General features: G+C 40.0%; 1 protein-coding gene across 1 annotated transcript; it reads right to left on the bottom strand.

Annotated features, from left to right (window-relative positions):
• Positions 1-1,279: 1,279 nt before the first annotated feature.
• Positions 1,280-19,540, bottom strand: gnai1 (guanine nucleotide binding protein (G protein), alpha inhibiting activity polypeptide 1). The gene is made up of 9 exons (XM_053344094.1): positions 19,126-19,540; positions 11,363-11,405; positions 8,191-8,332; positions 7,775-7,932; positions 5,300-5,428; positions 4,043-4,172; positions 3,672-3,825; positions 3,071-3,301; positions 1,280-2,555 (listed from the first exon to the last, which is right to left on the bottom strand). Exons 1-8 carry the CDS (start codon positions 19,241-19,243, stop codon positions 3,111-3,113), a joined length of 1,065 nt encoding a protein of 354 aa, XP_053200069.1. The 5' UTR covers positions 19,244-19,540; the 3' UTR covers positions 1,280-2,555; positions 3,071-3,110.
• Between the last annotated feature and the right edge of the window lie 2,339 nt (positions 19,541-21,879).

Below are 21,879 nucleotides of genomic sequence, written 5' to 3'. Positions count from 1 at the left end.
TCCTTGAACAAGAAGAACTTTTTAAAATGAGGCTTATCCAATTGTAGCTCTGTTAGGCCTCAACCAACTCCTGCGGGAAATATTGGTCTCTTTAGCTGGTAATTGCTCCATTATCTGCACCAGCTGCTTGCAAGGTTTGTGCACATGCTGTTTGGTGCTGGGTAGGTAGATTTACTGGGTTTATCAGTGTTTTTTGGTGAAAACAGCTGCCTGGTACATCTGGAAATGATGACATTTGTGAGAATGAACCAACACAGCGACGTTCTGGGCCATAACAATAAAACAATGAGCTGATAGATGCTAAAACACTCCCAATAATGCAAGCTTCACATACATGTAATCATTTGAACCAATAAAAAGATGGATTTTAGTAGCTTCAACATAATTATACATAGTTTTATGCCACACATTACATTACTGAAGCTGTACCCATTCTCTTTTATGGTATATAATAGAAATCCCGCCTTCCAATGTTTCCTCAGTAGAGGCATTGTTAGAAAGGGAAGCCATCACTGATGATATAAGCATGTGACGTCATGGCACATTTACTATGCAAATAGTGCTAAGGTGAAACACGTCAAAGATACACATAGACCAGTGTGGAGACAGCCTTTTGAGTATGTTACATCACAGTCATTAGCAAATAGGAAAATACGATTACAGTGGTTTCTATATCAGTACAAGGAAGTCAACCGTTCCAGTGTAGTCAAATCTGTTCAGGTGTGATCAATTTCCATCCATGCACGCCACTGCATTGAGTGGTACGGCACATAAAGCAGCCTAAAAGTCCACAGAGGGATAAGAATGTGATGGAGGTGGTGTGCAGACATGACAACATTGTCTCTAATTGCCTCTGTGGGACTTCCTGTTCAGAGATAACGAGGTACCTCGATTCATAAGAAATGCATAGAGTGTGTATAATAGTACCTGGGCTTCCTGTTGACAGCAAAATCCCCATTCATACAGATATGAAGTGGCATACAGTCTAGAACCATCAAAGCATGTCTGTCTAAGATAAATATGTGGAGTTTTCATTTGAAATGCAAGACAGAGGAGGACAACTCATCTTTTAGCATATTAAGAAGAAGTCCCCTCTGGTCTTTGACAGACAAAAATTTACAGTTTGTGGTTTGTACATATTAGGAGAACATGTGATGGTAGTGTGACATTTAAAGGAAATATACAACTTATCAAGCTCTGTGCATTCATGGCTAAAATAATAAAATGTTTTGTTTTAGTATTAAAGATACATTTATATAATGATACAAGCAAAATCATATGGTTTGTAAATGGTTTTTATTAGCAAAATAAGGGAGATGAGTCTACAAAGATTCTCCGTCCGTGGAGAACATACACATACATAGACAGTTGTGGCAGTTTCTTTATATGAACAGATCCAGGACCGTGTTTGTCTTGGCAAAGTAGTACTGATCTTCAATCACAGACCAAGCTCTCTTGACCATCTTTGTTTCCATCACCTGAATGAAAGGCTTCATGGATCCTCAACCAGTGCCTCTACTCTCAAACTGTTGCTAGATAGGATCCAAGACCAGCGTCTGAACATTTCAGATCTCATTCTCATCTTTACAACCATCTCTTCCGTGATTCAGTTTTTTTCTTTTCAACACCAAAAACTTTGTGAACTCTCCTCCAAATACATTAAAATATACAGTAAAATGTGTCAACTCTGGTCTTTGTACTTTAAAACACTTGAGCGTATTATCAGCTCATCAACGAACCATTTTCCGAATGGTTGGAAAGAATTTATATTTTATACACTGTTTAAAAACCAGAACCCCAGATTTGTGGGGTAAATGTAACAATATACATCTCAGTATTGTACTGTGTGATCGGCCAGCGAGGCCATTCATTGTCATGGCAGGTGGGGGATGAAGGGGGATGGGTTAGGGGACTGTGGAGGCTACATGTTGGTCACCATGGAGACCCATGTACCTTTAGACCAGAGAGAAATCTTCCTCCTCCCGATAGCTCAGTGGTGTGCACATAGAAGATAGCAGGGACACTAACATATGAAAACAGTTTACCTCTTATGTTTAGAACAATTCAGCAGGCAACAGAACAAGCATTGGGACTACGACCGCAGTAAAAGGCATGCGAAGGCACAAGTACCAACTAACTGGACTCAAAGTTGTACCCCTTTTCCCCCTTTTGGTTGTAGGGAAGGGGAAAAAGAAGCATCATTTCCACCAACAGCAAAGTTTCCTTTTCCAGAGACAGCGGCAGAAGGAACAGCAAAAATGTGACCTCCTCCTCCTCCTCAGAAAGTAAAAAAACTAAAAGAATTAAAATAACAAAATAACAAAATAACAAAATTAAAATAAAATTAAAAAAAAAGGGTGGAAATTTGCGGTGAGGCTTTTACAATGAGACTAACATCCTACACAAATTTCGTAACGCTAGTTCAAAATGTTCCAAGACAAAAACATAAATAAAGCTGTTAAAAGTGGCATATAGTACAGCACTGGTCCGTGACTGATCCTCCCGACTCTTCTCATCTTCCCCATCAAAGATGCACAATAAGCTGGCTCCACTGCCTGAGAACGGAGACAAGGAAGAAGAGAAAAAGAAAACATGAAGGAGGCGAGGAAGGATGGGGTCGGCCTTCTATAATTTCACAAACATCTAAATGGAGCAGAAAATGTATTTAAGCCTTTGATAAAAGAAGACACTGATTTCAGTGATTCAGTGATTAAATTATTCATTTGATTATGATGGATTATGCTGCATCTTTGTGGTCAACGACAGCTGTGCTCCTCCGTAATTCTGCATGCTTATAGGCTCTAGAAACAAACCAAATAATTAAAACCCTTTGGAAAGAGAACAGCTTTAAAACCAGACTCCTACGACTTCCTCATCGACTCCCACTGGTTCCTGATGCTGCGGTGAACTCATTCAGTCATAACCTTGACATGTGCCCTCGTCCACGATGTAAAGCCCGTGCACATGTCCACCGCGTGTCAGCCAGGCGAATGATGCGGACTTCGGCTGAGCGCTGGTATTAATCAGTCAATGAAAAGATTAAGGGAGGGGGCGATGAAGAGTTCCTTACCGAGAAAAAAAGGTTTGTCGTCTTTGTCGCCATTGTCTCCTCAGAAGAGACCACAGTCTTTCAGGTTGTTCTTGATGATGACATCGGTGACAGCGTCGAAGACGAACTGCACATTCTTGGTGTCTGTGGCGCAGGTGAAGTGGGTGTAAATCTCCTTGGTGTCCTTCCTCTTATTCAGATCCTCAAACTGACACTGGATGTAGGCGGCCGCTTCCTCATACGTGTTGGAACCTGGAAAAGGAAACGAGGAAGGAGGAAGTGAAGAAGACACAACATAAAAGAAACGTGTTTAAAAGTGTGTGCTTGGAAAATGTTGTTGCCAGCATAGATTTTTATGCCTTGTTTACTAAAAACATGGTGGAGGGAATTGCTGATAAGTTTCATTGTAAGTTTTTTATGTTGTATGTCTCATCATAGGAGGGCCACCTGAGAAGCCCTTCAAGGTTTCACTAGGTCCTCTTGCACATTTCTCTTTTATTAGTTATTGTTCTCTTTTCCTAATCTCAATGGTCTGCGTGTATTATGTATTTTTTTCTTTTACGTGCAATAAATTAAAATTAAAAACACCTGCACCTTTTCTATAAAATGCTGCCAGTCTTACCTGCGTACTCTGGGTAGCAGATGGTTAGAGGACTCTTCTTGATCTTCTCCTCAAACAGGTCCTTCTTGTTGAGGAAGAGGATGATGGAGGTGTCTGTGAACCACTTGTTGTTGCAGATGCTGTCGAACAGCTTCATACTCTCATGCATTCGGTTCTGAGGGGAAAAAAGAAAAAAGGGGAAGGTGACGGCGGTCGTTGTGCTTTGCTCACTGATCCATAAACACGGACACATCTTGAACAGAACACGTCTTTTATTTCTACTTCTCTGACCCATCACGATTTCACTACACAAAAGGTCCTGCTGCTGTGTATGAAAACACAGAGCGGGTGGCTATTATCTCTCTCCGGAAGTCAGCGGATGAAGCACTCACCATCTCCTCATCCTCGGCCAGCACCAGGTCATAGTCGCTGAGGGCCACGCAGAAGATGATGGCGGTCACGCCCTCAAAGCAATGGATCCACTTCTTTCTCTCAGACCGCTGACCGCCGACATCAAACATTCTGGAGGAACACAGCAAACATGTTCTTCAGCGTGCTTACATACAATACAAGCAGTGTTTATGAAACCCAAAGGCAAAAACAAATGTCAGGAAGAAGCGCTGCTGTGTCAAATGATGACAGTAAGTGATAGAGGGGACTAGAAAGAAATTATTTGTCTGTTGTTACATAAATAAAAGATGGAAAAATAGATTGAGAAGCTGGAGCCGTTGTGCTGTATCCTATTTTTCAGCTAGAAGGCAGGAAGGAAGGTGGCTGACTTTATTGCTGCTTTCAAATGTCCAATGTGAGGCAATAAACAGAGACCAAAGTAGCAAAAACTCTGAGACAGTCAGACATGAATTATGTCTTATTTACACTTCACATGTTGAGGAACTACTACTAAACTAGGAAATCCAACTATTTTAAAACTGAAGGTACACTGGATGAAACAATTACAAAAAAATGCATGCAGCTGAGGCATATCAAAAGAAACAACCCCCATCCCCCACCCGCCCTTTTAGCTCTTATTGGTCCATTTAAAAAGGAAAATAGCCAAAGTCTGGAGAAACTTTGACTTTAAAAGGCAGACTGTTGATGAAAATACCCAACATATAACTAGTGCTCAAAAGCCTTTTCAATACATTAACATGTCAAAACATGTTAACCCTGGCTAAGCAGCTCAGTGCCCTTTCATTCTATTTACATCCAGTTCTGTGATTAGTCATTAAAACGTTATTATGACATACTGTAGCTGTTTGTCTCTGCTGTGTGATTTTAATGTTACAGAAAAAGAACTACTTTAATGTGATAACTGAATGGATAACTTAATGGACTGAATAAACAGCTGTGTGTGTTTGTGTAATCTCTAGAACATTTTTCTCTTAAAACTTCTGTTACCATGACATAATCAGGCCTACTACCCCCACTTCCTGTCTGTGTTTGCTAACCCTGTGCCACGACTTAGTCATCGCTGATGCGCACAACACCTTCGCAGATTGTGTCACAATTTACAGCTGTACATGCACAAAGGGAATTTCTATGAAGGAGAATGAGTCAGGGACAGGAAGGAAAGCTAATTAAGCCATCATGTAAAGCACCACGAAGGCATTTTAGTCTCCAGCCAGTTGTTAAAGTGAAGAAATTCTCACTTGAAGTGCAGGTCCTTGAATGTGAAGTGCGTCTCCACGATGCCTGTGGTTTTGACTCGGGTCCTCAGGACATCCTGCTGAGTTGGGATGTAAGTAGCCTGGGATATCCTGTCCAAATCGTTCAAGTAGCTGAGACGAAGGAGGGAAGGAGGGAAAACAAAAACAGCAGAGAGAAAATAAAAGGGGGGAAAATGTGTCAGATGTAGCAAGGTCATGTGTTTAAACAAGTCCCGATAAATTCCCATCAGTCATAAACCGGTTTCACATTGAAAACAAGTCATGATTTCAATGTTTTGTTGACAGCCTGTTCTGTGAAATTCAAGCACTTCTTTCATGAAATTTATAGTTACAATACAACTTAGTTCATGTCATAATGAGGTAAAATATAAAACCACATAGTTACATATTTCAGATACATTTAGATATGATGCTATGGTGTCTGTGGTTATAACTGTTGCCTCACAGCAAGCAGGGCCTGGTTTTAATCAGAGCTACAGTATGCTCTTTTCAGCAGGGAGTGTGCATTGTTTTCTGAGTGTTTGGTGCATTCTCTTTGGTTGCTCTGTTTCCCTCACAGTTCAAGGATATGCAGCTGATTGGAAATTCCTGTCTCTGTGTTAGCCCTGTAATAGACTTGCCATCTGTCCAGAGTGCTGGCCTATATTGTTCCCTAATACCTGCTGGGACAGGTTCTAGTACTCTCATGGAGAATAATAAGGGGACACAAATAATGTGTGGATGAATAAAATGTATTTATAAATGTCTAGAATAGTTAACCTGGATAACTTAGAGATGCATTTGTGACTGTAAACATTATTCTTCACATGAAAGTAGCACATTTTTTACATGTTTCTTGAATTTTTGGAAATTTTCTCACGGTTGCATAAGCATTAGTTATGAATCACCCATAGGTGTTGTTCAGTGACGTCTTTCCCACAGATCTAAATGCAGATGTCACTTGTTCCTATTGAAGCTGCAGCCAGACTGACGCTCCTGTCGCCTGTGAAGCAACAATCAACTCTCTTTCAAAGTCACTCAAATCTTTTCCTTTTGTCATCTTCATACAAAATCACAATCAACTGGGCCTGCTCAGCATTTCCACACATGCCAAAGAGCATTATTGGATGTTAATGGTTTGATTGTAGCGTGCAGTGCATTTGTGTGGAAGCATCTGCATTGGTTATGTTTCTCCACTCATTGATTCGGGGTTTTTCCTTTAATTTGTCACCCACAGGGTCAATCGCTAATATAAATAACAATCATTTGCAGCTTCGAGACAAAGGGACAGCCCAGCATAACAGGAAATTTCAAAAAGAGAGATGTGATTGCATCAGAGGAATGAAAGTGCAATTTGTAGAATAGTGCTGTCTAATCCAAAAGGACGGCAGATTAATTTGTCGGTTACATTTTTCATAGTAGTGAAGCAACACCGTCTGACTTGCACAGGTCTAGAACAAAAACCCCTGAATGTAGAAATCCATTGTTTTGGATTTCAATTCCTAAAATAAATTCTGAACAAATGCTAAAGCTGTTTAAATCTAGTGCTTATACAGGATATCACACATAAATTACGTTTTTCACACTCTCTGAATGTATTATGACCCGAGTTTATACCTCAAGGTTATGATAAATTACAAGGTAAAGAGATTAGTGACCTCTAGTTGCTGGCAGACAAACACAAATAATCTCCCTTTCATGCACACAAGCCTTTTGTTTGTCTTCCAAGGTATTAAGTGAAGAAAAAAAAAAAATACACAAGGCCTGGCAACGGTGTTTCCTATTCATGAAAAGCCCCTGGACAGCGGGATTAGAAGAACCAATTAGAAAATAGCCAACAACTGCAGCTCCCTCGGCCCACAATGTAACTGCTGATGTTCGTTCTGCAACCAGGCAAATGGCTTCACTCCCAACAAAATACAGGAGCTGCCTCGTGGTGATATCATTTGTTTCAACAGCAAAGGGCTCTTGCACAATATATACAAGATTTGAACTGGTTAGAAAAAATATTATGCAACAGGTTTAGCAACACAGGACAAAAAAATCCACCAATTTTTTTTCAGTATTTGTGTGATTTTGTTTTTTACTCTTTAAGCATGTAGCAAATGTTCAGGTGCTGAGGCGTGAGGTCGGAGATTAGTCTCTCCAGCTACCGCTCTTAAGGCTTGGTAGAAGAAAGCAAATATTGACAGTCTAAAAGTCCGGACAAATGCATGGTAGCTTTCTGCTCCCTGAACATGACTAGGACAAGTTGTATTTGGTAAGCTAGTGGCAGCAGCTCTCTGAGTATTTGCAGTGATTTCAGGTCAGCTGATGTGGAAGACTTGGTCATTTAAAGTTATTGACACAAATCGGTGTGTGTGTGTGTAGGACCATTGAGTCTTTTTTGTGGACGACTCACAGTTTAGGTGAGCCATGCAACTGTTAACTCGACTGTTTATATGTGTGTGTGTGTGTGTGTGTGTGAATCTGACTCACTATGCTGCCGAGTCGTTGAGCTGATATTCGCGGGAGCGGCTGAAGCAGGCTTGGACACCTCCGTCCTTCCACAGTCGCTTAATGACACCTGCAAGCTCTGCTGTCATGAATCCTTCCTCTGCTGAGCCTGCCAGCACAAACAGCTGCCGTGCATCATCCTGGGAGAGAAGTCAAGTTGGCTTCAATATCATAAATCAACCAAAGGCATTACACAACCTACTTTATCAACATGTGTATGCTCCCAAACTGAAGAAAAACATTTTAACTCATTTGTAGAGAACTTTAAATGACCTCTGAAATCATGACCACATTCAGAGCAAAGAGTATGCTTACAAACTATTCAACGTTGGCGCCTTCTTGTTTTCACTTCAGGTTTACACTCTAAACCAACCAAATTACATCTTTCTTTCACTCACAGCTCTTGCGGCATCGCCAAAGTCAATCTTGAGGCGCCCCATGGCTCTGATGATGGCGATGATGGACTGGATGGTGTTGCTGTAGACCACGGCCTTGTACTGCTTACATTCCTCTTCTGAGTATCCTGCCTCGTGGATGATCCTGAAAAAGAAAAGGTGGGAAAAATTTGTCAGCACTGGAGCAATTTCCCTGGACTATTACAGCAGAGACCAACCCAATGCTGTTCCTTAATGCTCCCGACCTAGATGAAAACTCATACTTTACAGAAGTAATTCGTGTCAAATTCCCCCCATTGAACAATGTCTCCTCTCCTCAACTCTTGTTCAATTTCTTCTTTTAATACTCTGACCTTAAATCCTCACTGTAAGAATACTGTCAGGGAACAACGGCCCTGATCTCATGCTTCTCATATTAGATTGCTTAAAATACAGTCATCCAGGGAAATTAATTTTTTTCTTCTTCTACAGTTTCACTCCGTGTAAATTACTCTGGATAAAAGCATCCACTGAACGTATGAAAATTTGGATAATTAGCTAGAGTTCAACATTTATTTGACCTTTACTAAAGAGATTTGATGAATAAATTGTTTTCTTCTCATTGGTGCTCCAAAATATTTTCTAAAATCTAATCAAAAGACCAAAACCAATAATGTACAAAATTGTCTCTACTGAACTACTTTCAATCCCTAACCCTACTAGAGATGTACATTTTTAAAAGTGGGTCAGAAATGTATGCTTTCATTTAAAACTAGGGACACTGCCTCGTGGTTGTATTCCTACACCAAACAGATTGAATTACAGTTTATATAAATGCCTGAGCAGACTCATATAGTATCTGTAGTGAGGTATTGGAAGGAATTTAATAAAGTAACATGCTGTCACAGAGGACTGGAGAACACAGCACTGATAGAGAGCTTCTCAAGCTCAGTATCAGCAAACCAATGAGAGCTTGTGATGGACTACCAGAGGAACGGTAGAGAGGCATCCCTGTCCTTGCTGTCATCCAGAGAGAGGACGTGAAGTAGCTAGATTCAAGTACTTTAGGGTCCAAATCAATATGTCATCATTTTATCCTTTAAGACATTTGTGTGAAGCTTTTTTCATAATTAGCGTTTGAACTCTTGAGTTATGGACAAAAACATGTTTTGCCCTTCGCCCGCCGAATTCTAATCAGTTCATCCTTGAGTCAAAGTGGATGTTTGTGCCAGATGTAATGAAATTCCATTGAGGCGTTCCTGAGATATCGGCCAGGGCTGTCACCGGTGCGGGGGCATAAAAAAGATTAAATAATTTCATGAAACTACTCGGCGCTGTACAAAATGTTACTCAAATGGGAGTAAACTGGGAATTTACTGCACTTGGACAGTGAGTCAACAACAGAGGCTATGTTCTGTGTAATGAAGATACGGGTTACCAGTGTGACAGGGGGGCTGTTTGGTGTGTCTTAATTGGTTTTGGGCTACACTAGAGTTCTATATAAGCTGTATCAGGTCCCAGCTACACATGTAATGCTTGTTATTAGGTTGACTTCGGAAAGTTATAGAAATTGTATGACAGTGAAAATTGGGGGTAGGTATGAGGACAAAGGTTTCAAATGCTGTTCAACCATTTGACAGACAGCTCTAATGAAGAATACTTGAGCCTTAACAGTTTAAAAACCAAAGTAATTCAATTTCTTATCAGTTAAGCAGAACAAATTCAGCAAATCCTCCCAACTGAGAAGCTGGAACAGCAGTATGATGAGGAAGAAAAAGACAAACGGATATTTGAAAATACTTGCACAGTCAACTCATCAGTTAATTGTTTTAGTTCTGCTTGTTAGTAGGGCTGGGACTCTTCAGAGCTATAAGGATTATTGATGCATCTTCAGACAACAATATTTTTGATTTATATACATGATTTGTTTCCTCAGTTCTTAGTCCACTGAAAAACAATATGATATGACTAGCAGATAAAAGAAATAGTCCACTGCCTTTTTTTATTTTAAAAAACAAAGTGATGGGGAGGACGGAGGAGGGGTGCTCTGCTGTGTTATTAATGTCACATCTCTAGCAGTGGAGAGCAGCCTCTTTGCTGCACCGTTAGCTGCTGGGAAAGACACCGCTGTCCATCATACTGAGCGGACGCAGGGTTTCTTAGATGTTATTTCCTTCACCTCAGAGGTGCTTTAAGCTACATTGTTTCATGCTGCTGTGTGTCTGTTTGTTACTGCTGGAGTTCGCTGCTCTGCTGCGCTAACTTGAGTCTCTGAGTGACGGCGTAGAAAGGATTTAATATACGTTCGTCTTTCAAAGATAATGATTTACTCTTGCAACCGCTGCATTTTGTGAAGATGACCCCGAGCTTGTGCGAGCCGTAGACACCACCGAGTCTTTTTTTTTTTTTTACTTGACTGCATTGTGGTGCATCTAAGAATCAATTTTTACACCCACCCCTACTCATCAGCATGATTGTTCCATTGTTAATTTGGCCTTTTTAGCAGAAAGAACAATAAAAGAATATCACTAGATTTATCCTTTCATTATTAGAAAAGGCAGAACGTCTATACAGTAATAGTCACCAGCTAACAACATTTGAATCTGTCAGCTGTATTATGAAGAACTACTATACTATAAAGTAAATCACACTTCTCTCAGCACACTGTTGTAGCAGCAGATTCATGACCTGCACATCCTTCACAAATTCATAATAGAAAAAGCAATGACATATCACAACAACTGCTTTAAAATGTAAAACTGCCATAACTGTGACATGTGTCTGTCTACTGATACATGAGTGTATTCATAAAGGCTGTTATGAAAAATGTAATTCATATGCAGCACACACAGACACAGCATGTGGATGATGTATGGGCTGTCTATTGCAATGGATGCTGTTGGGTTGTCTTCATGATCCATTATGCATGGTACCTGTGTGTGTGCTGCGATTCACAGAGCGTAATATTACCCAGAGAGACCATGGATAAAAGCATGATTGGTGTTCGACACTGTTTGTTGTGGAAAATGAATACTCTTTGAAATAAATATCTAGTGCAGTGCCGTTATGCATATCTAATGAGGAGGAAGTCATTGTTTATGTACTGGAAGAAGAAGAAGATGAAGGAAAAAAAAAGTTTGTTTTTATTGTACAGTGTGTAAAATGATTAGATGTAATAGTAGAAAAATAAACTCACTTCATCTGCTTGACAATTGTACTTTTCCCTGATTCACCAGCACCTGGAAAAGACAGAAAAATAAGTTTATTAGAGAGTGTTCATTATTTCACAAGGTTGATGTTGCCTTTAAGCAAATATTAAGTAACTATTTTGAATCTAATTGTTCAACAAAATCCCATGACCAGGAACCATGAAGAGAAACCTGATCATAACTACTTCAACCAGAATCAGAACCGTGTGTGTGTGTGTGTGTGTGTGTGTGCGTGTAACTTCAAGTCTGTGCATGACTTGTTAAAGTAAATAGGAGACTTCAAGACAAGTCAAGTCAAGCTCCAGGTAGTTCCAGCTTAGCATACTGATAAATTGGTGTTGTTAAGCTCAGTCAGATGACTGTTCTGTGGTCAAGCTTTGGTTTAGCTTAGTGTGAAGAAACCTGATACTGTATTAACCAACTGTGTGTTCAGAACTTCATCAGTAAAGACTTCATATCCGTGTGAAGGCTCATGATCTTAAAGTGGCGCTGGACTAAGTATAAAACAGATTATTATTGACAGGGCTGTGAAATGCCAAAACAACATGCTGTTACACTTCAGGATGGGAAAGACACTTGTTGCTGGAGACTAATTAGATTGACGGCGGTGTAGTTGACCGATGAAAGAATACTACGATGAAAAGAACGGGAGGGGTGGGGGGGGGGGCATAAAAGGAATCAGACTGTCAGCACGGCTTTTTGCTTTGCAGATATCTCATACGTCACAGCGCCATGGCAACTGCTTTATATCCAGGACATCTCCAGTGAAGCTAGTCACCTGAGGAGGCTTTGTGGTTGTGAGTGTATATTTGTGACATGCTGGCTTTGACCAAAAAACATGATGTATTATGCATCTGCTGCTCGTCTTCCTCGACTACACTTGGTGCTCTGATAAACACTACTTACTTGGAAGATCTGCTTTTATCAAACATATTTCCTTTACCAATGAAAGCCATCTGTTATGTCCTCATGAACCACATTCATTAAGACTCATGAACTCTAATGGGTACTACCACGAGCTACATGAGATCTACTAATGTCCACTCAATGTCCTCATATTACAGCAGTGCAGATGTGGTTATAGTGAGGTAGTTGGCCAGTTGCTCCTGACATAACGCTCCTCTGCCACTAGGGGAGATTTTACAAACCATTTGAGAGCGGCTATTCCCCATGTCAACGCCCCCAGCTTTTCTCTTAGCTTTAGAAACAGAAAAAGGGGAAGTGAAATAATATCATGAACTCTACCGCTATCTGCTACCTCGTGATACGGTCAGCAGAGGCAAGATGGTTCGCTCTTGCAAAATAAATCATCCGCCCTATCTAGTTCCACTTTCCTCGGTTGCAAAACCATAAAATATGATTCGATGCATTTTTGACACATGCCACTTGTTGTTGAGTCTGCTTCATACTGTTCTGCCTGTGTGTTATTAATAATAAATGGGACACAATATAAATAAATACTGTATATATGCATCCTAATGCAGTGTAGACAGCATCTGCCTGAATTCCTATAAACTTTGGAAACAACTGCATGCTGATAGTATACCCCTGGTACTTCACCTTCAGTATAACAGGATGAGATTCACCTGAGGACACATTATTTTAATTACGTGTCACCACTCGGGTACCGGAGCACCCCGGAGGGAGGTGAAGGTACAATGGCAGCTCCCTGTGCTCTAAGGCCAAACACTCACACGCTGTGGGACCTGTAGGCAGACACTGGCACAGTTCATTTGATTTATTTTTTATATAAAAAGGGACAATGTGCTGCAAGTTAATCAGAATTCAAATAGATGTAAGTATACCTAAAGTTAAGTTTTCATTGGCAAGTTGCACCCATTGGCCTGTGCAAAAGCCTTTTTCACAATGTCTGTCAATGTGGGATGCTATTTTAACACTAAAGCTTCCTCATAAAGGCAACTTTTAGCTAACTGCTACGTAATGTGACTTCACAGTGGTTTCTGGGTGTTTTCCACAGCTGTGTTTCCTAAAAAAAAGAAAACAAACATTTAAAAAGGGTGCGCTAAGCAGAAAATACAGACCTCACATCAAGAGCTGACTAGTCTGATCCATTGATGTTCAAGAACATAAATTGACAATGTGTTTTTCTGTTATTTATTAGCAAACATATTCTGAACCTTCTGTCAGCTTCTAAAATGTGAGAATTTGCTGTTTCTTCATCAAATATCTATCAGACGTTTTCATTCATTTTTTTGCTGATGTAAATGACAGACATCACCAGCAGCAGATTATATCAGCTGTTGCCGATTAATGTTAATCCTATAACGTCTCAAATTGAAAGTTTTGGCTGTTTGGCTCTGGTTAATCTCCTGCCTGCTGCCTGTCACTCTGTAACACTGCTGTATGAGAGCCAATCTACTGTGTGTGTTTTGTAGTTTCACAGAGTGTCCCAGTTAAACTTTAATTCATATCATATCAGCATTTTAATCAGTTCTGAATCAGGACCTTCAATATTTACACAAAGCAGCTGTTGAAGCACAGTGACCTATGGTGTAGCTGTTAATTGAATATGTCGGATACATTTCCTATATTATGCAACTCGTCTCATGTTCAGGTTGTAGGTACAGGTTGTGAACATTAATTAGACCGCCACTGCAGGCTGTAGTGTCTCTGCATAATTAGACATCTTTGAGTTGTTGAGAGTTATTGTTTCCTTTGGTTACCTGCAAGTGTAAAGCTAATGAGAGTTGATGATTTATGAGAAAGGATTCAATGGATCTGAATTTGATACTTTTATCAATTAATAAACTGCTTTTTTTCCCTTTTTTACAATTTCACCACATAAAAAGACAACATAAACTAATACCTCATCTCAGTTTTCTATGAAACTGAGACGAAATTCTCTCAAATTCATGATGACAAAGCTTCTTGTGATTTTGTGGGAACTGTAACTTAAATCACGCTGAATCAACTGACAACTACTTAAAGTGTACCATAAAAAAAACCACAGTTTGTACCAGCCAAAACAAACAGGGATGTTTGATGAATCATAGTGGGATTTTACCGTATTTGCAAAGAATGAAGAAGCGAGTACTGTTTATAGAAACAAAACTAGCGTGCATGACCGCTCTTGTAATGAGCCTGCTTACTTTATCTATTCATTCCAACGGTTCAAATTGACAAATCCCTCAAATTCGGTGTCGACGTGTTCGTGTACATGTTTGTTAAGAGTCAATGAGAAAGTGAGTTATGTGTGTATGTATGAAACTTGACTCCGGCCTCCCAATACCAATGATATCATTTGGGTGTGGCTCTTGTTAGCTTCAAGGCCTGTAGGACAGAGAACACCTCATCATTATTTTGACTATCTCTCTCCACAATCACACTCGGACACACACACACGGACAGACACACACACACACTTATACTGTTAAGGGTTTCGCAGAACCAAAGGCCTGACCTATAGCTCTTCATGCAGAGTCATATTACACACCCACAGCTTTGATACGCCTACCCTAAAACAGCTACGGACTCAAAACCACTGGAGCAGCTGTTTTCTGTTTCTAGCGGTTGAAACTATTTTAGGAAAATCCATGCTAACCCTTCCAGTGAAAATGGAGAGGTTTTTTTCCTCCCCTTTTCTTCTTCTTCTCTTCTTCCACAGAGAGCAGAGGCCAATCAACCAACTATGAACACATCTTTCCTTTTGTAGCTTCCCCATACCGATTTTTTAAAGAAAGCATAGCAGACGGGGGGAATGTTGCTATAACAATTGCAAGCATGGAAAGAAATGTGATTAAAATGGCTACCATGCCTGGACCTTCTCCATTTTATAGATTAACCAAATGTTGCTGCTAATTCTCTTGGAGAGTTAGATATATGAGTGCCAGCATGCCAACTGATCACTGAGCACTTTAAAATGCACTTCACGATGTCTGTGAGGATAGATTTGTGTGGTTCAAGAGGTTTGGGGGCAGGTTGGGCAGCCGGCTTAACGCTTTCACTTTGAGGTGGGTAGTTCAAGGACTTGAGGAGGGCTTATGAAGTTTGGCAGAATGTGCTAACCACATTAGTGACGCTACATTAGCAGCACGAGCCCAACCCCAACATCCACGCTTCACTCTCTCACTTTGCCACTATTATTCTGTTGAGTACATCTCTCTTCCTCTTTTACATTCTCTTAGTCTCCTGCAGTTTTTTTTTTTTTTTTTTTTGACTTGATGACGTATTCTTCCTCTCCCTCACTGTCCAATTCCTCTTTCCTTTTTTTTTTTTTTTTTTTTGCTTTTCTTCTCCCTCTGGGGGGGGGGGGGATTTAAGTATGAGTCACTCATGAAGGATTCCAGGAGGCTCCAAGCGGTGCTACCCACAAGAGGAAATTACCACGCTAAATCACATGGATCGATCTGACGACAAGCAGATCGATAGCTAAAAGATTGTTTCCCACACACAATGGCGCTGAATTGAACTACTCCAGTGTTTCCCATAAGCTGACAGAGGAGTGGGGGGGCGGGGGGGATGCGGGGACTGAGCCAAACTCAAGAGAGACTCAGCAGCTAGACATTTCTACTTTTTGTTTAGGAGTGACTGAGACTGACCAAAACATGATAATAGATGGTCCACCTTAAGTGAACCTAGTCAGATTAGGCTAACCTATAGTTGCTAGCTTGGTGGCTAACCTCTGCCACTTTTCCAGCAGTTGAAGAAACAACAGACGAGACTTTTCTTGGTCTTGAGAAGCTGCGGCATTAAAAGCTTTAAAAGGAGCTGTGTTACTCTTCTAAAAGTACCTTTCATGTAGATGTTCTTTAAAGAATGAAGAGAAGGAAAATTCTTGGATTTGATGCACTTGATGATATTATAAAAAGCTCATTGATACTAAAGATTGTGTGAAACTGTAGCAGTGGCACTCTCAATTCTGGATACTCTGGGGGTCTATTGATGCTTCCAGTGAAGGTATTGCAAACTATTTAACTACATTGACTGTCTGTATTTATCATGAGGGGCCCTGCCATCTCTAAAATGAATAACTCAGTCACGCTCCGCTACATCTTTGACAATGCTAGAAATATGGAAAACGTGAATGAGAAGACAAAGGCCAATGATTTATTAATAAAATCTTCCCACAGTTGCATGACAGCTATAGAAGGAGTAATTAGGCTGAGGAGATTGTAATCTTATTTTAGCGTGTAGATATGAATAGTAGGATAATTGGGTCTTGGAGATGATGGAAATAAAATGAGAGCCAAATACAGGCAAAGAGCTAAGTGTGAAATATGTTCAGTTTTTCAGGAATGAGATCACGTTTCCCTCTCTCTGCTACAGGCACCTGAGTGTACCAGCTGGCTGGTGTGGACTTCACAGTGATTCAAATGATTTCTCAAACTAATGCAAACTGAATTTTTTTTTTTTTTTTACATCAGTGCCAGTGACTCAGAGCTACCAGGTGGTCACCACATGACCCTGCTACAGGTTTGGTGTATGCATAGATATCTACACATAGTATTGTTCAGTGTGGGTCACCTACATGAGGGAAATAGACTGTTATCTTCTAGTAGCATGCAACACATTTCTACAGCCCTGTCAGCCTTTTACTATCATACCACATGCTTTGTTGACAGGGTGCATTTAGAGAAAAGTATATCTCAGAAATGCAAACCAAAAACTTAAAAACAGTGTCTTCTCAGTGACTCAACTCAAACTCCTAACTCAGGCGCCCTCCTTCAACTGCAGCACAGCTTTTTCATTTTTAATGCTACAGTCATTAGTGGTGTTCTCATCTTACCGGCCCCTCTTTTCCTTTCTCCCCCCACGCCTGTTTGTGTGTCACTTCAGGCAGTAACCTGAAGAGGCTGAGTGTGTTACCTGGCTACCACGCTGAGTGGATCAAACACAGAAAGGCAGGGAACGGTGCCAGAGCAGCCACACGTGTGAACCACACGACCTGGCACGCAACTATCACGACAGCGACCCACTGCTTTAAAAGTTGGGGCGAGGTGATTCTACCTAAAACTGATAGGTGACGTAGAGTTAGTGTCAGAGAAATTTCAGCCTACAGCAGCATAGCATAGCAGAGACTTGACCTAACTTGCTCGCTTTCAATCGGCAAGCTGCATCTGGCCTCTGAGCACCTGAGGAATGTGGTCGACCTTTAACGAGGAAATATGTGCAATACCTCCTGGAGCATAACAATGCTAATATCACACTTATATCACACCAAGAAATGTGTGTAAAGAACGTGTCCTGTTATGGTACTTTGTAATCCGATGAACAGCCAGGTAGAAACTGTGCTGTCAAAGAATAAAAAGAACACTGAAGAAATCATATTTATGTCACTTTGTTTATTGGTACACAGAAGCTGTTTGGGGATGTGCTATCCATTGGTCAGATGTTTGCTTGCTATTGGTATTGGATTCAGACTTTGTGTCCTGGTAACCCACATACCATGTGTGTGCATGTCAACATTTCCCAAAGCTAGCCACCTCAGGGGTTGATGGAAAACTTTTCACCTGCGGTCTCTATTTACAAAGATAACAGAGCTTCTCCACATGTAAGTAATGACATCAATTTTCACATGGGTGGATTTCAAATGTAAGCAATTCATCATTATTGCGCAAATAAGGACGCTAGCACATGACTAAACACATGTATTGAAAGCGAGAAATAATGCAATAATGAAGTAGAAAAGACATTAGTGGGTGTGCTGTGCCAGAGTGATCCATCCCTGTGATAGATTTTTAAAGGGATATATCAATTTACCAGAAATAATAGCCTACACTTGGTGGATTCTTTTAGGCTGTAGTTAAATACCAGAAGGATATGGTTTGGTATTCAAAGGTCAGTCAAAATTAGCAATTATTGAGAGTAATGAAAGGGTCATGAGGCAAGTATTCCAACATCAGCAAGTAATGTAATACAAGCTGCTTAGTTATTTACGGTGAATAATGGCAATTTGGTTTAAATGCCTGCTATTTTCTGCTCATGTTTCTGCGGCTTCCACCTGGAAACTAACTCAGATTGAATTCTTAACGTACTATTATTGTAATCTCCTGTTTATATTCTGTCGCCCCTTTAAAATACAACACCTCTGTACTGTACCTGTGCTGTTCGTGAACTTGAGATGAGAACAAGACAACAAGTCATATAATTACAAAATACAGGAGAGCTTTAAACCCATTCAGGAAGCTAAAAAAAATGGTAATGAACCTTTAAGCATCCTAAAATGACTGGCTTCAACAAAGTTTTCAGTCACATTCAGTTAGGCCTGGGCCCCCTAATGAGACATAGGCCTATTTTCACTGCATTGCATTGGACTAGACGAGGGGAAGTGTGCCATTGTTGAAAGGATTTAGTCAATACAAATGGTCTACAGAGGTGGCTGAATGAATCTATCTAATGTCAGCAGCAGAGGGGGAATGGAAAGAGACAAAAAAACAAACTTGTATGTAAATGTGACTAACATTAACAACATTGAAGTCAAACATAGTTAAAGACAACTTGTGGGGAGGGGAGGGGAGGGGAGGGGGGGGGTATATATTACTGACATTTAAACCAGGAAACAGACCCATTATATTTGAGCTTCTGTTATGTTGCATTCACTGACCAGCAGAGTTGACAGATGACAATTCACTGAAGCCAGCAAAAGGAAAAGGAAAAGGAAAAGGACACTCTTTCACAGTTGACTACTAAACAAAAAAGAAACTGAGTGACCACCAACACCAGTGTAGGTTTTATTATGGGCCGACCCCCACCCACACATACACATACACACCCCACCCTCCCATCTTACCGAGCAGCAGCAGCTTGACCTCCCTGGCTGCTTTCTCCCCGTCGTCCCGCAGATTCCTGTCGATCATTTTACTGCGCTCCACCGCCGCCTTGTCCTCTGTACTCAGTGTGCATCCCATCCTCGACTCTGTGTCCTTCAAGACCCAGGTACTGGTTTAAAAAAATATATACCTAAAACACCATATATATACCTGCATTAAATGGTTAAAAAAACTGCCTTCACTCCGCACACACGCCCTTTTTTTAAATGACAGGCAATCGAAAATTAGGAGGAAACGATCCGACTTTTTCAAAAAAAGAAAAAAAAGTGTGTCGTTTTCGGGTTAAATTCCTCGTTGTATCCGAGAGAAAGCTATTTAGATAGAGAAACAATTCCTTGGTGATGCCTCTCCCACCCGTTCGCCTCCATTCGTTGCGGCGACTGTTAGTATTGTAAGACTGAGGAGAGAGAGAGACAGCGAGAGAGAGAGAGAGAGAGCGAGAGAGACATGCATGAGTTTCCGCGACAAAAAACATACATCCGGGTTTACGCCTTCAGAATAAAAGCTTCATTTTTAGTGACGGGAATTCCGGGGATTTTTTTTTGCTGCAATACCGAAGAGAGACAACTGGGGAAGTATTGGCCCAAGAGAAAGAAAAGAGAGAAAAATAGCTGAGCTGATTTAGTTGTAACTGTACAGTTAATCAGAAGGAAAATAAGTGTAATTAAATTACAGTTAGTTATTAAAATCTAGATGATTAAAAAGGGGGTTACATCTGAAGTCAGACCTTTTAGATTTTGCTCAAGAGGATGTTTTTTCCTATTTCTCTTCATTTTTAACATGTTACTAAATAAATAAATTGCAATACTTTTTTATATTTTGTATATAAATCATGACGTGGGCTTATATTAAATTATATATATTATATAAACATTATAATCCAGACTTTTTTCATAAAATATCTTTATTTCATATTCCAAAATCTACATGAACTAATGAATACATTTTAAAATGAGGGATAAATATTACTTTTAAAAAAATCATCTGCCTGAACTTGCTTAATGTGCTTAATGGGTACACTTACCCTGACAGTTGAATATATTTGTAATATAGTTGTAGTTGTAATATATTTGCCATCAGCCTGTACAACACCACACCTCCCATCACCTCATCACCTCCCATCACCTATCATCACCTCTCGTCACCTCCCATCACCTCCCATCACCTATCATCACCTCTCGTCACCTCCCATCACCTCCGAGCACCTCCAAGCACCTCCCACTCCCTCTAAAAAAGACAAATGCTGTCCTTACAATTCCAGGAACATTGCACAGGTGGATACAATGTCAGTAACTTCTGTAAATTGCACATTTATATATTGCAGATGTATTTACACAGAGTGTGTTTACTGTATATCTTATTTTATTTTATTGTATTGTATCAGTTTCACCCACACGCTCATTTTTAATATCTCCTAGATAAGACGGATCAATAAATATATATCTTATCTCATCTGTCTTATCTCTATCCAGCTCTCATAATACGTCCATGGTTTAGTACCACCTGTGGCTTTATCAATCAGCCAAATATAGCAAAAGTTTGACCTATGACTGGTATGTGTGCACACATATCACTTAAATTATTCAACGTAATTAGTAAACCCTATAATTTCCAGAATACCATTATTTGACATTATGCTTGTAAATAATGTAAAAGGGCTAGTGTTAAAAATGCTAAATGAGCACACAGGACAGCTACAGTCCCTCAGAATGATAGACTGTCAGGCCTCGCCCTCACCTGCTTGTAACCTGATGGTGTTATGTCTGTCTGTTATTACAACATACACATCAACACAACACTCAGTCAGTGCATGCAGTGTGGTGAAAATATCAACATATTAGTCTGTCTTGTTTTCATTTACATAGAAAAAGAAAGAAAAAAAATCCACAAACCTACTAAAAACAAGGTACAAGGAGTATTTGACTGGTAATGCACAACATATCTACTCCATAGTCCATACCCAGGCTTGCATTAACACAATATGATGTCCTAGAGTGACCTCCTCCTCCTCCCACTTTACATGAAAAACAGTGTAAACCATAGATTTACATGACATTAATCCTGAAGTAGAGGCTCAACACATACTAGCCAACAGAAAAAAATGACATACCAGCCAATGTCTGCTCTAAAACAGAGAAAAGGTTTGGATTATACTCATACTGGTAATGCACAAAACATCTACTCAGTGCCCCTGTGGGTCTCTACTTCAGCAGCACATTAACACTTAAACACGTGTAAGTGGTTTGAAAACTAAAATCACAACAGGACAACCAAATGGTACAAGTGTGACATTTCATATGAAGGCCTGGATAAGGACATTACATAATAGGCCTACATGAATAGACACAACACATTAACAATACGGATGAATTGTTACTCTCAAGAATGAAGCTTTTGCTGGTAAAAAATAAATACATAAATAAAATAAAGACACGTTATTGTATTTTCCATAGAATATAAATCAGAGCATTTGAAGTGTGACAGTTTAATACCAAATTAGGTTTATTACTCTAAGGCCTTTATTTTGAAGGTAGACGCTCAAAACGGAAACGTCTTCTTGATAGCTGAACACATTTAATACCTGCAACCCCACAACTTTACTCACTGCCACCCAAATAATAGCTTCTATGAGTTTCACGTAATACATCATGTGACTTTGATATGCAGTGAATCTGCTAATTATTTGCCTTGTAAGTATCAATAGTTGGAGATCA

Source organism: Scomber japonicus, chromosome 23, assembly GCF_027409825.1.
Source record: "Scomber japonicus isolate fScoJap1 chromosome 23, fScoJap1.pri, whole genome shotgun sequence".
Classification (NCBI taxonomy): Eukaryota; Metazoa; Chordata; class Actinopteri; order Scombriformes; family Scombridae; genus Scomber; species Scomber japonicus.
This window is presented reverse-complemented; position numbering and strand designations above follow the sequence as displayed.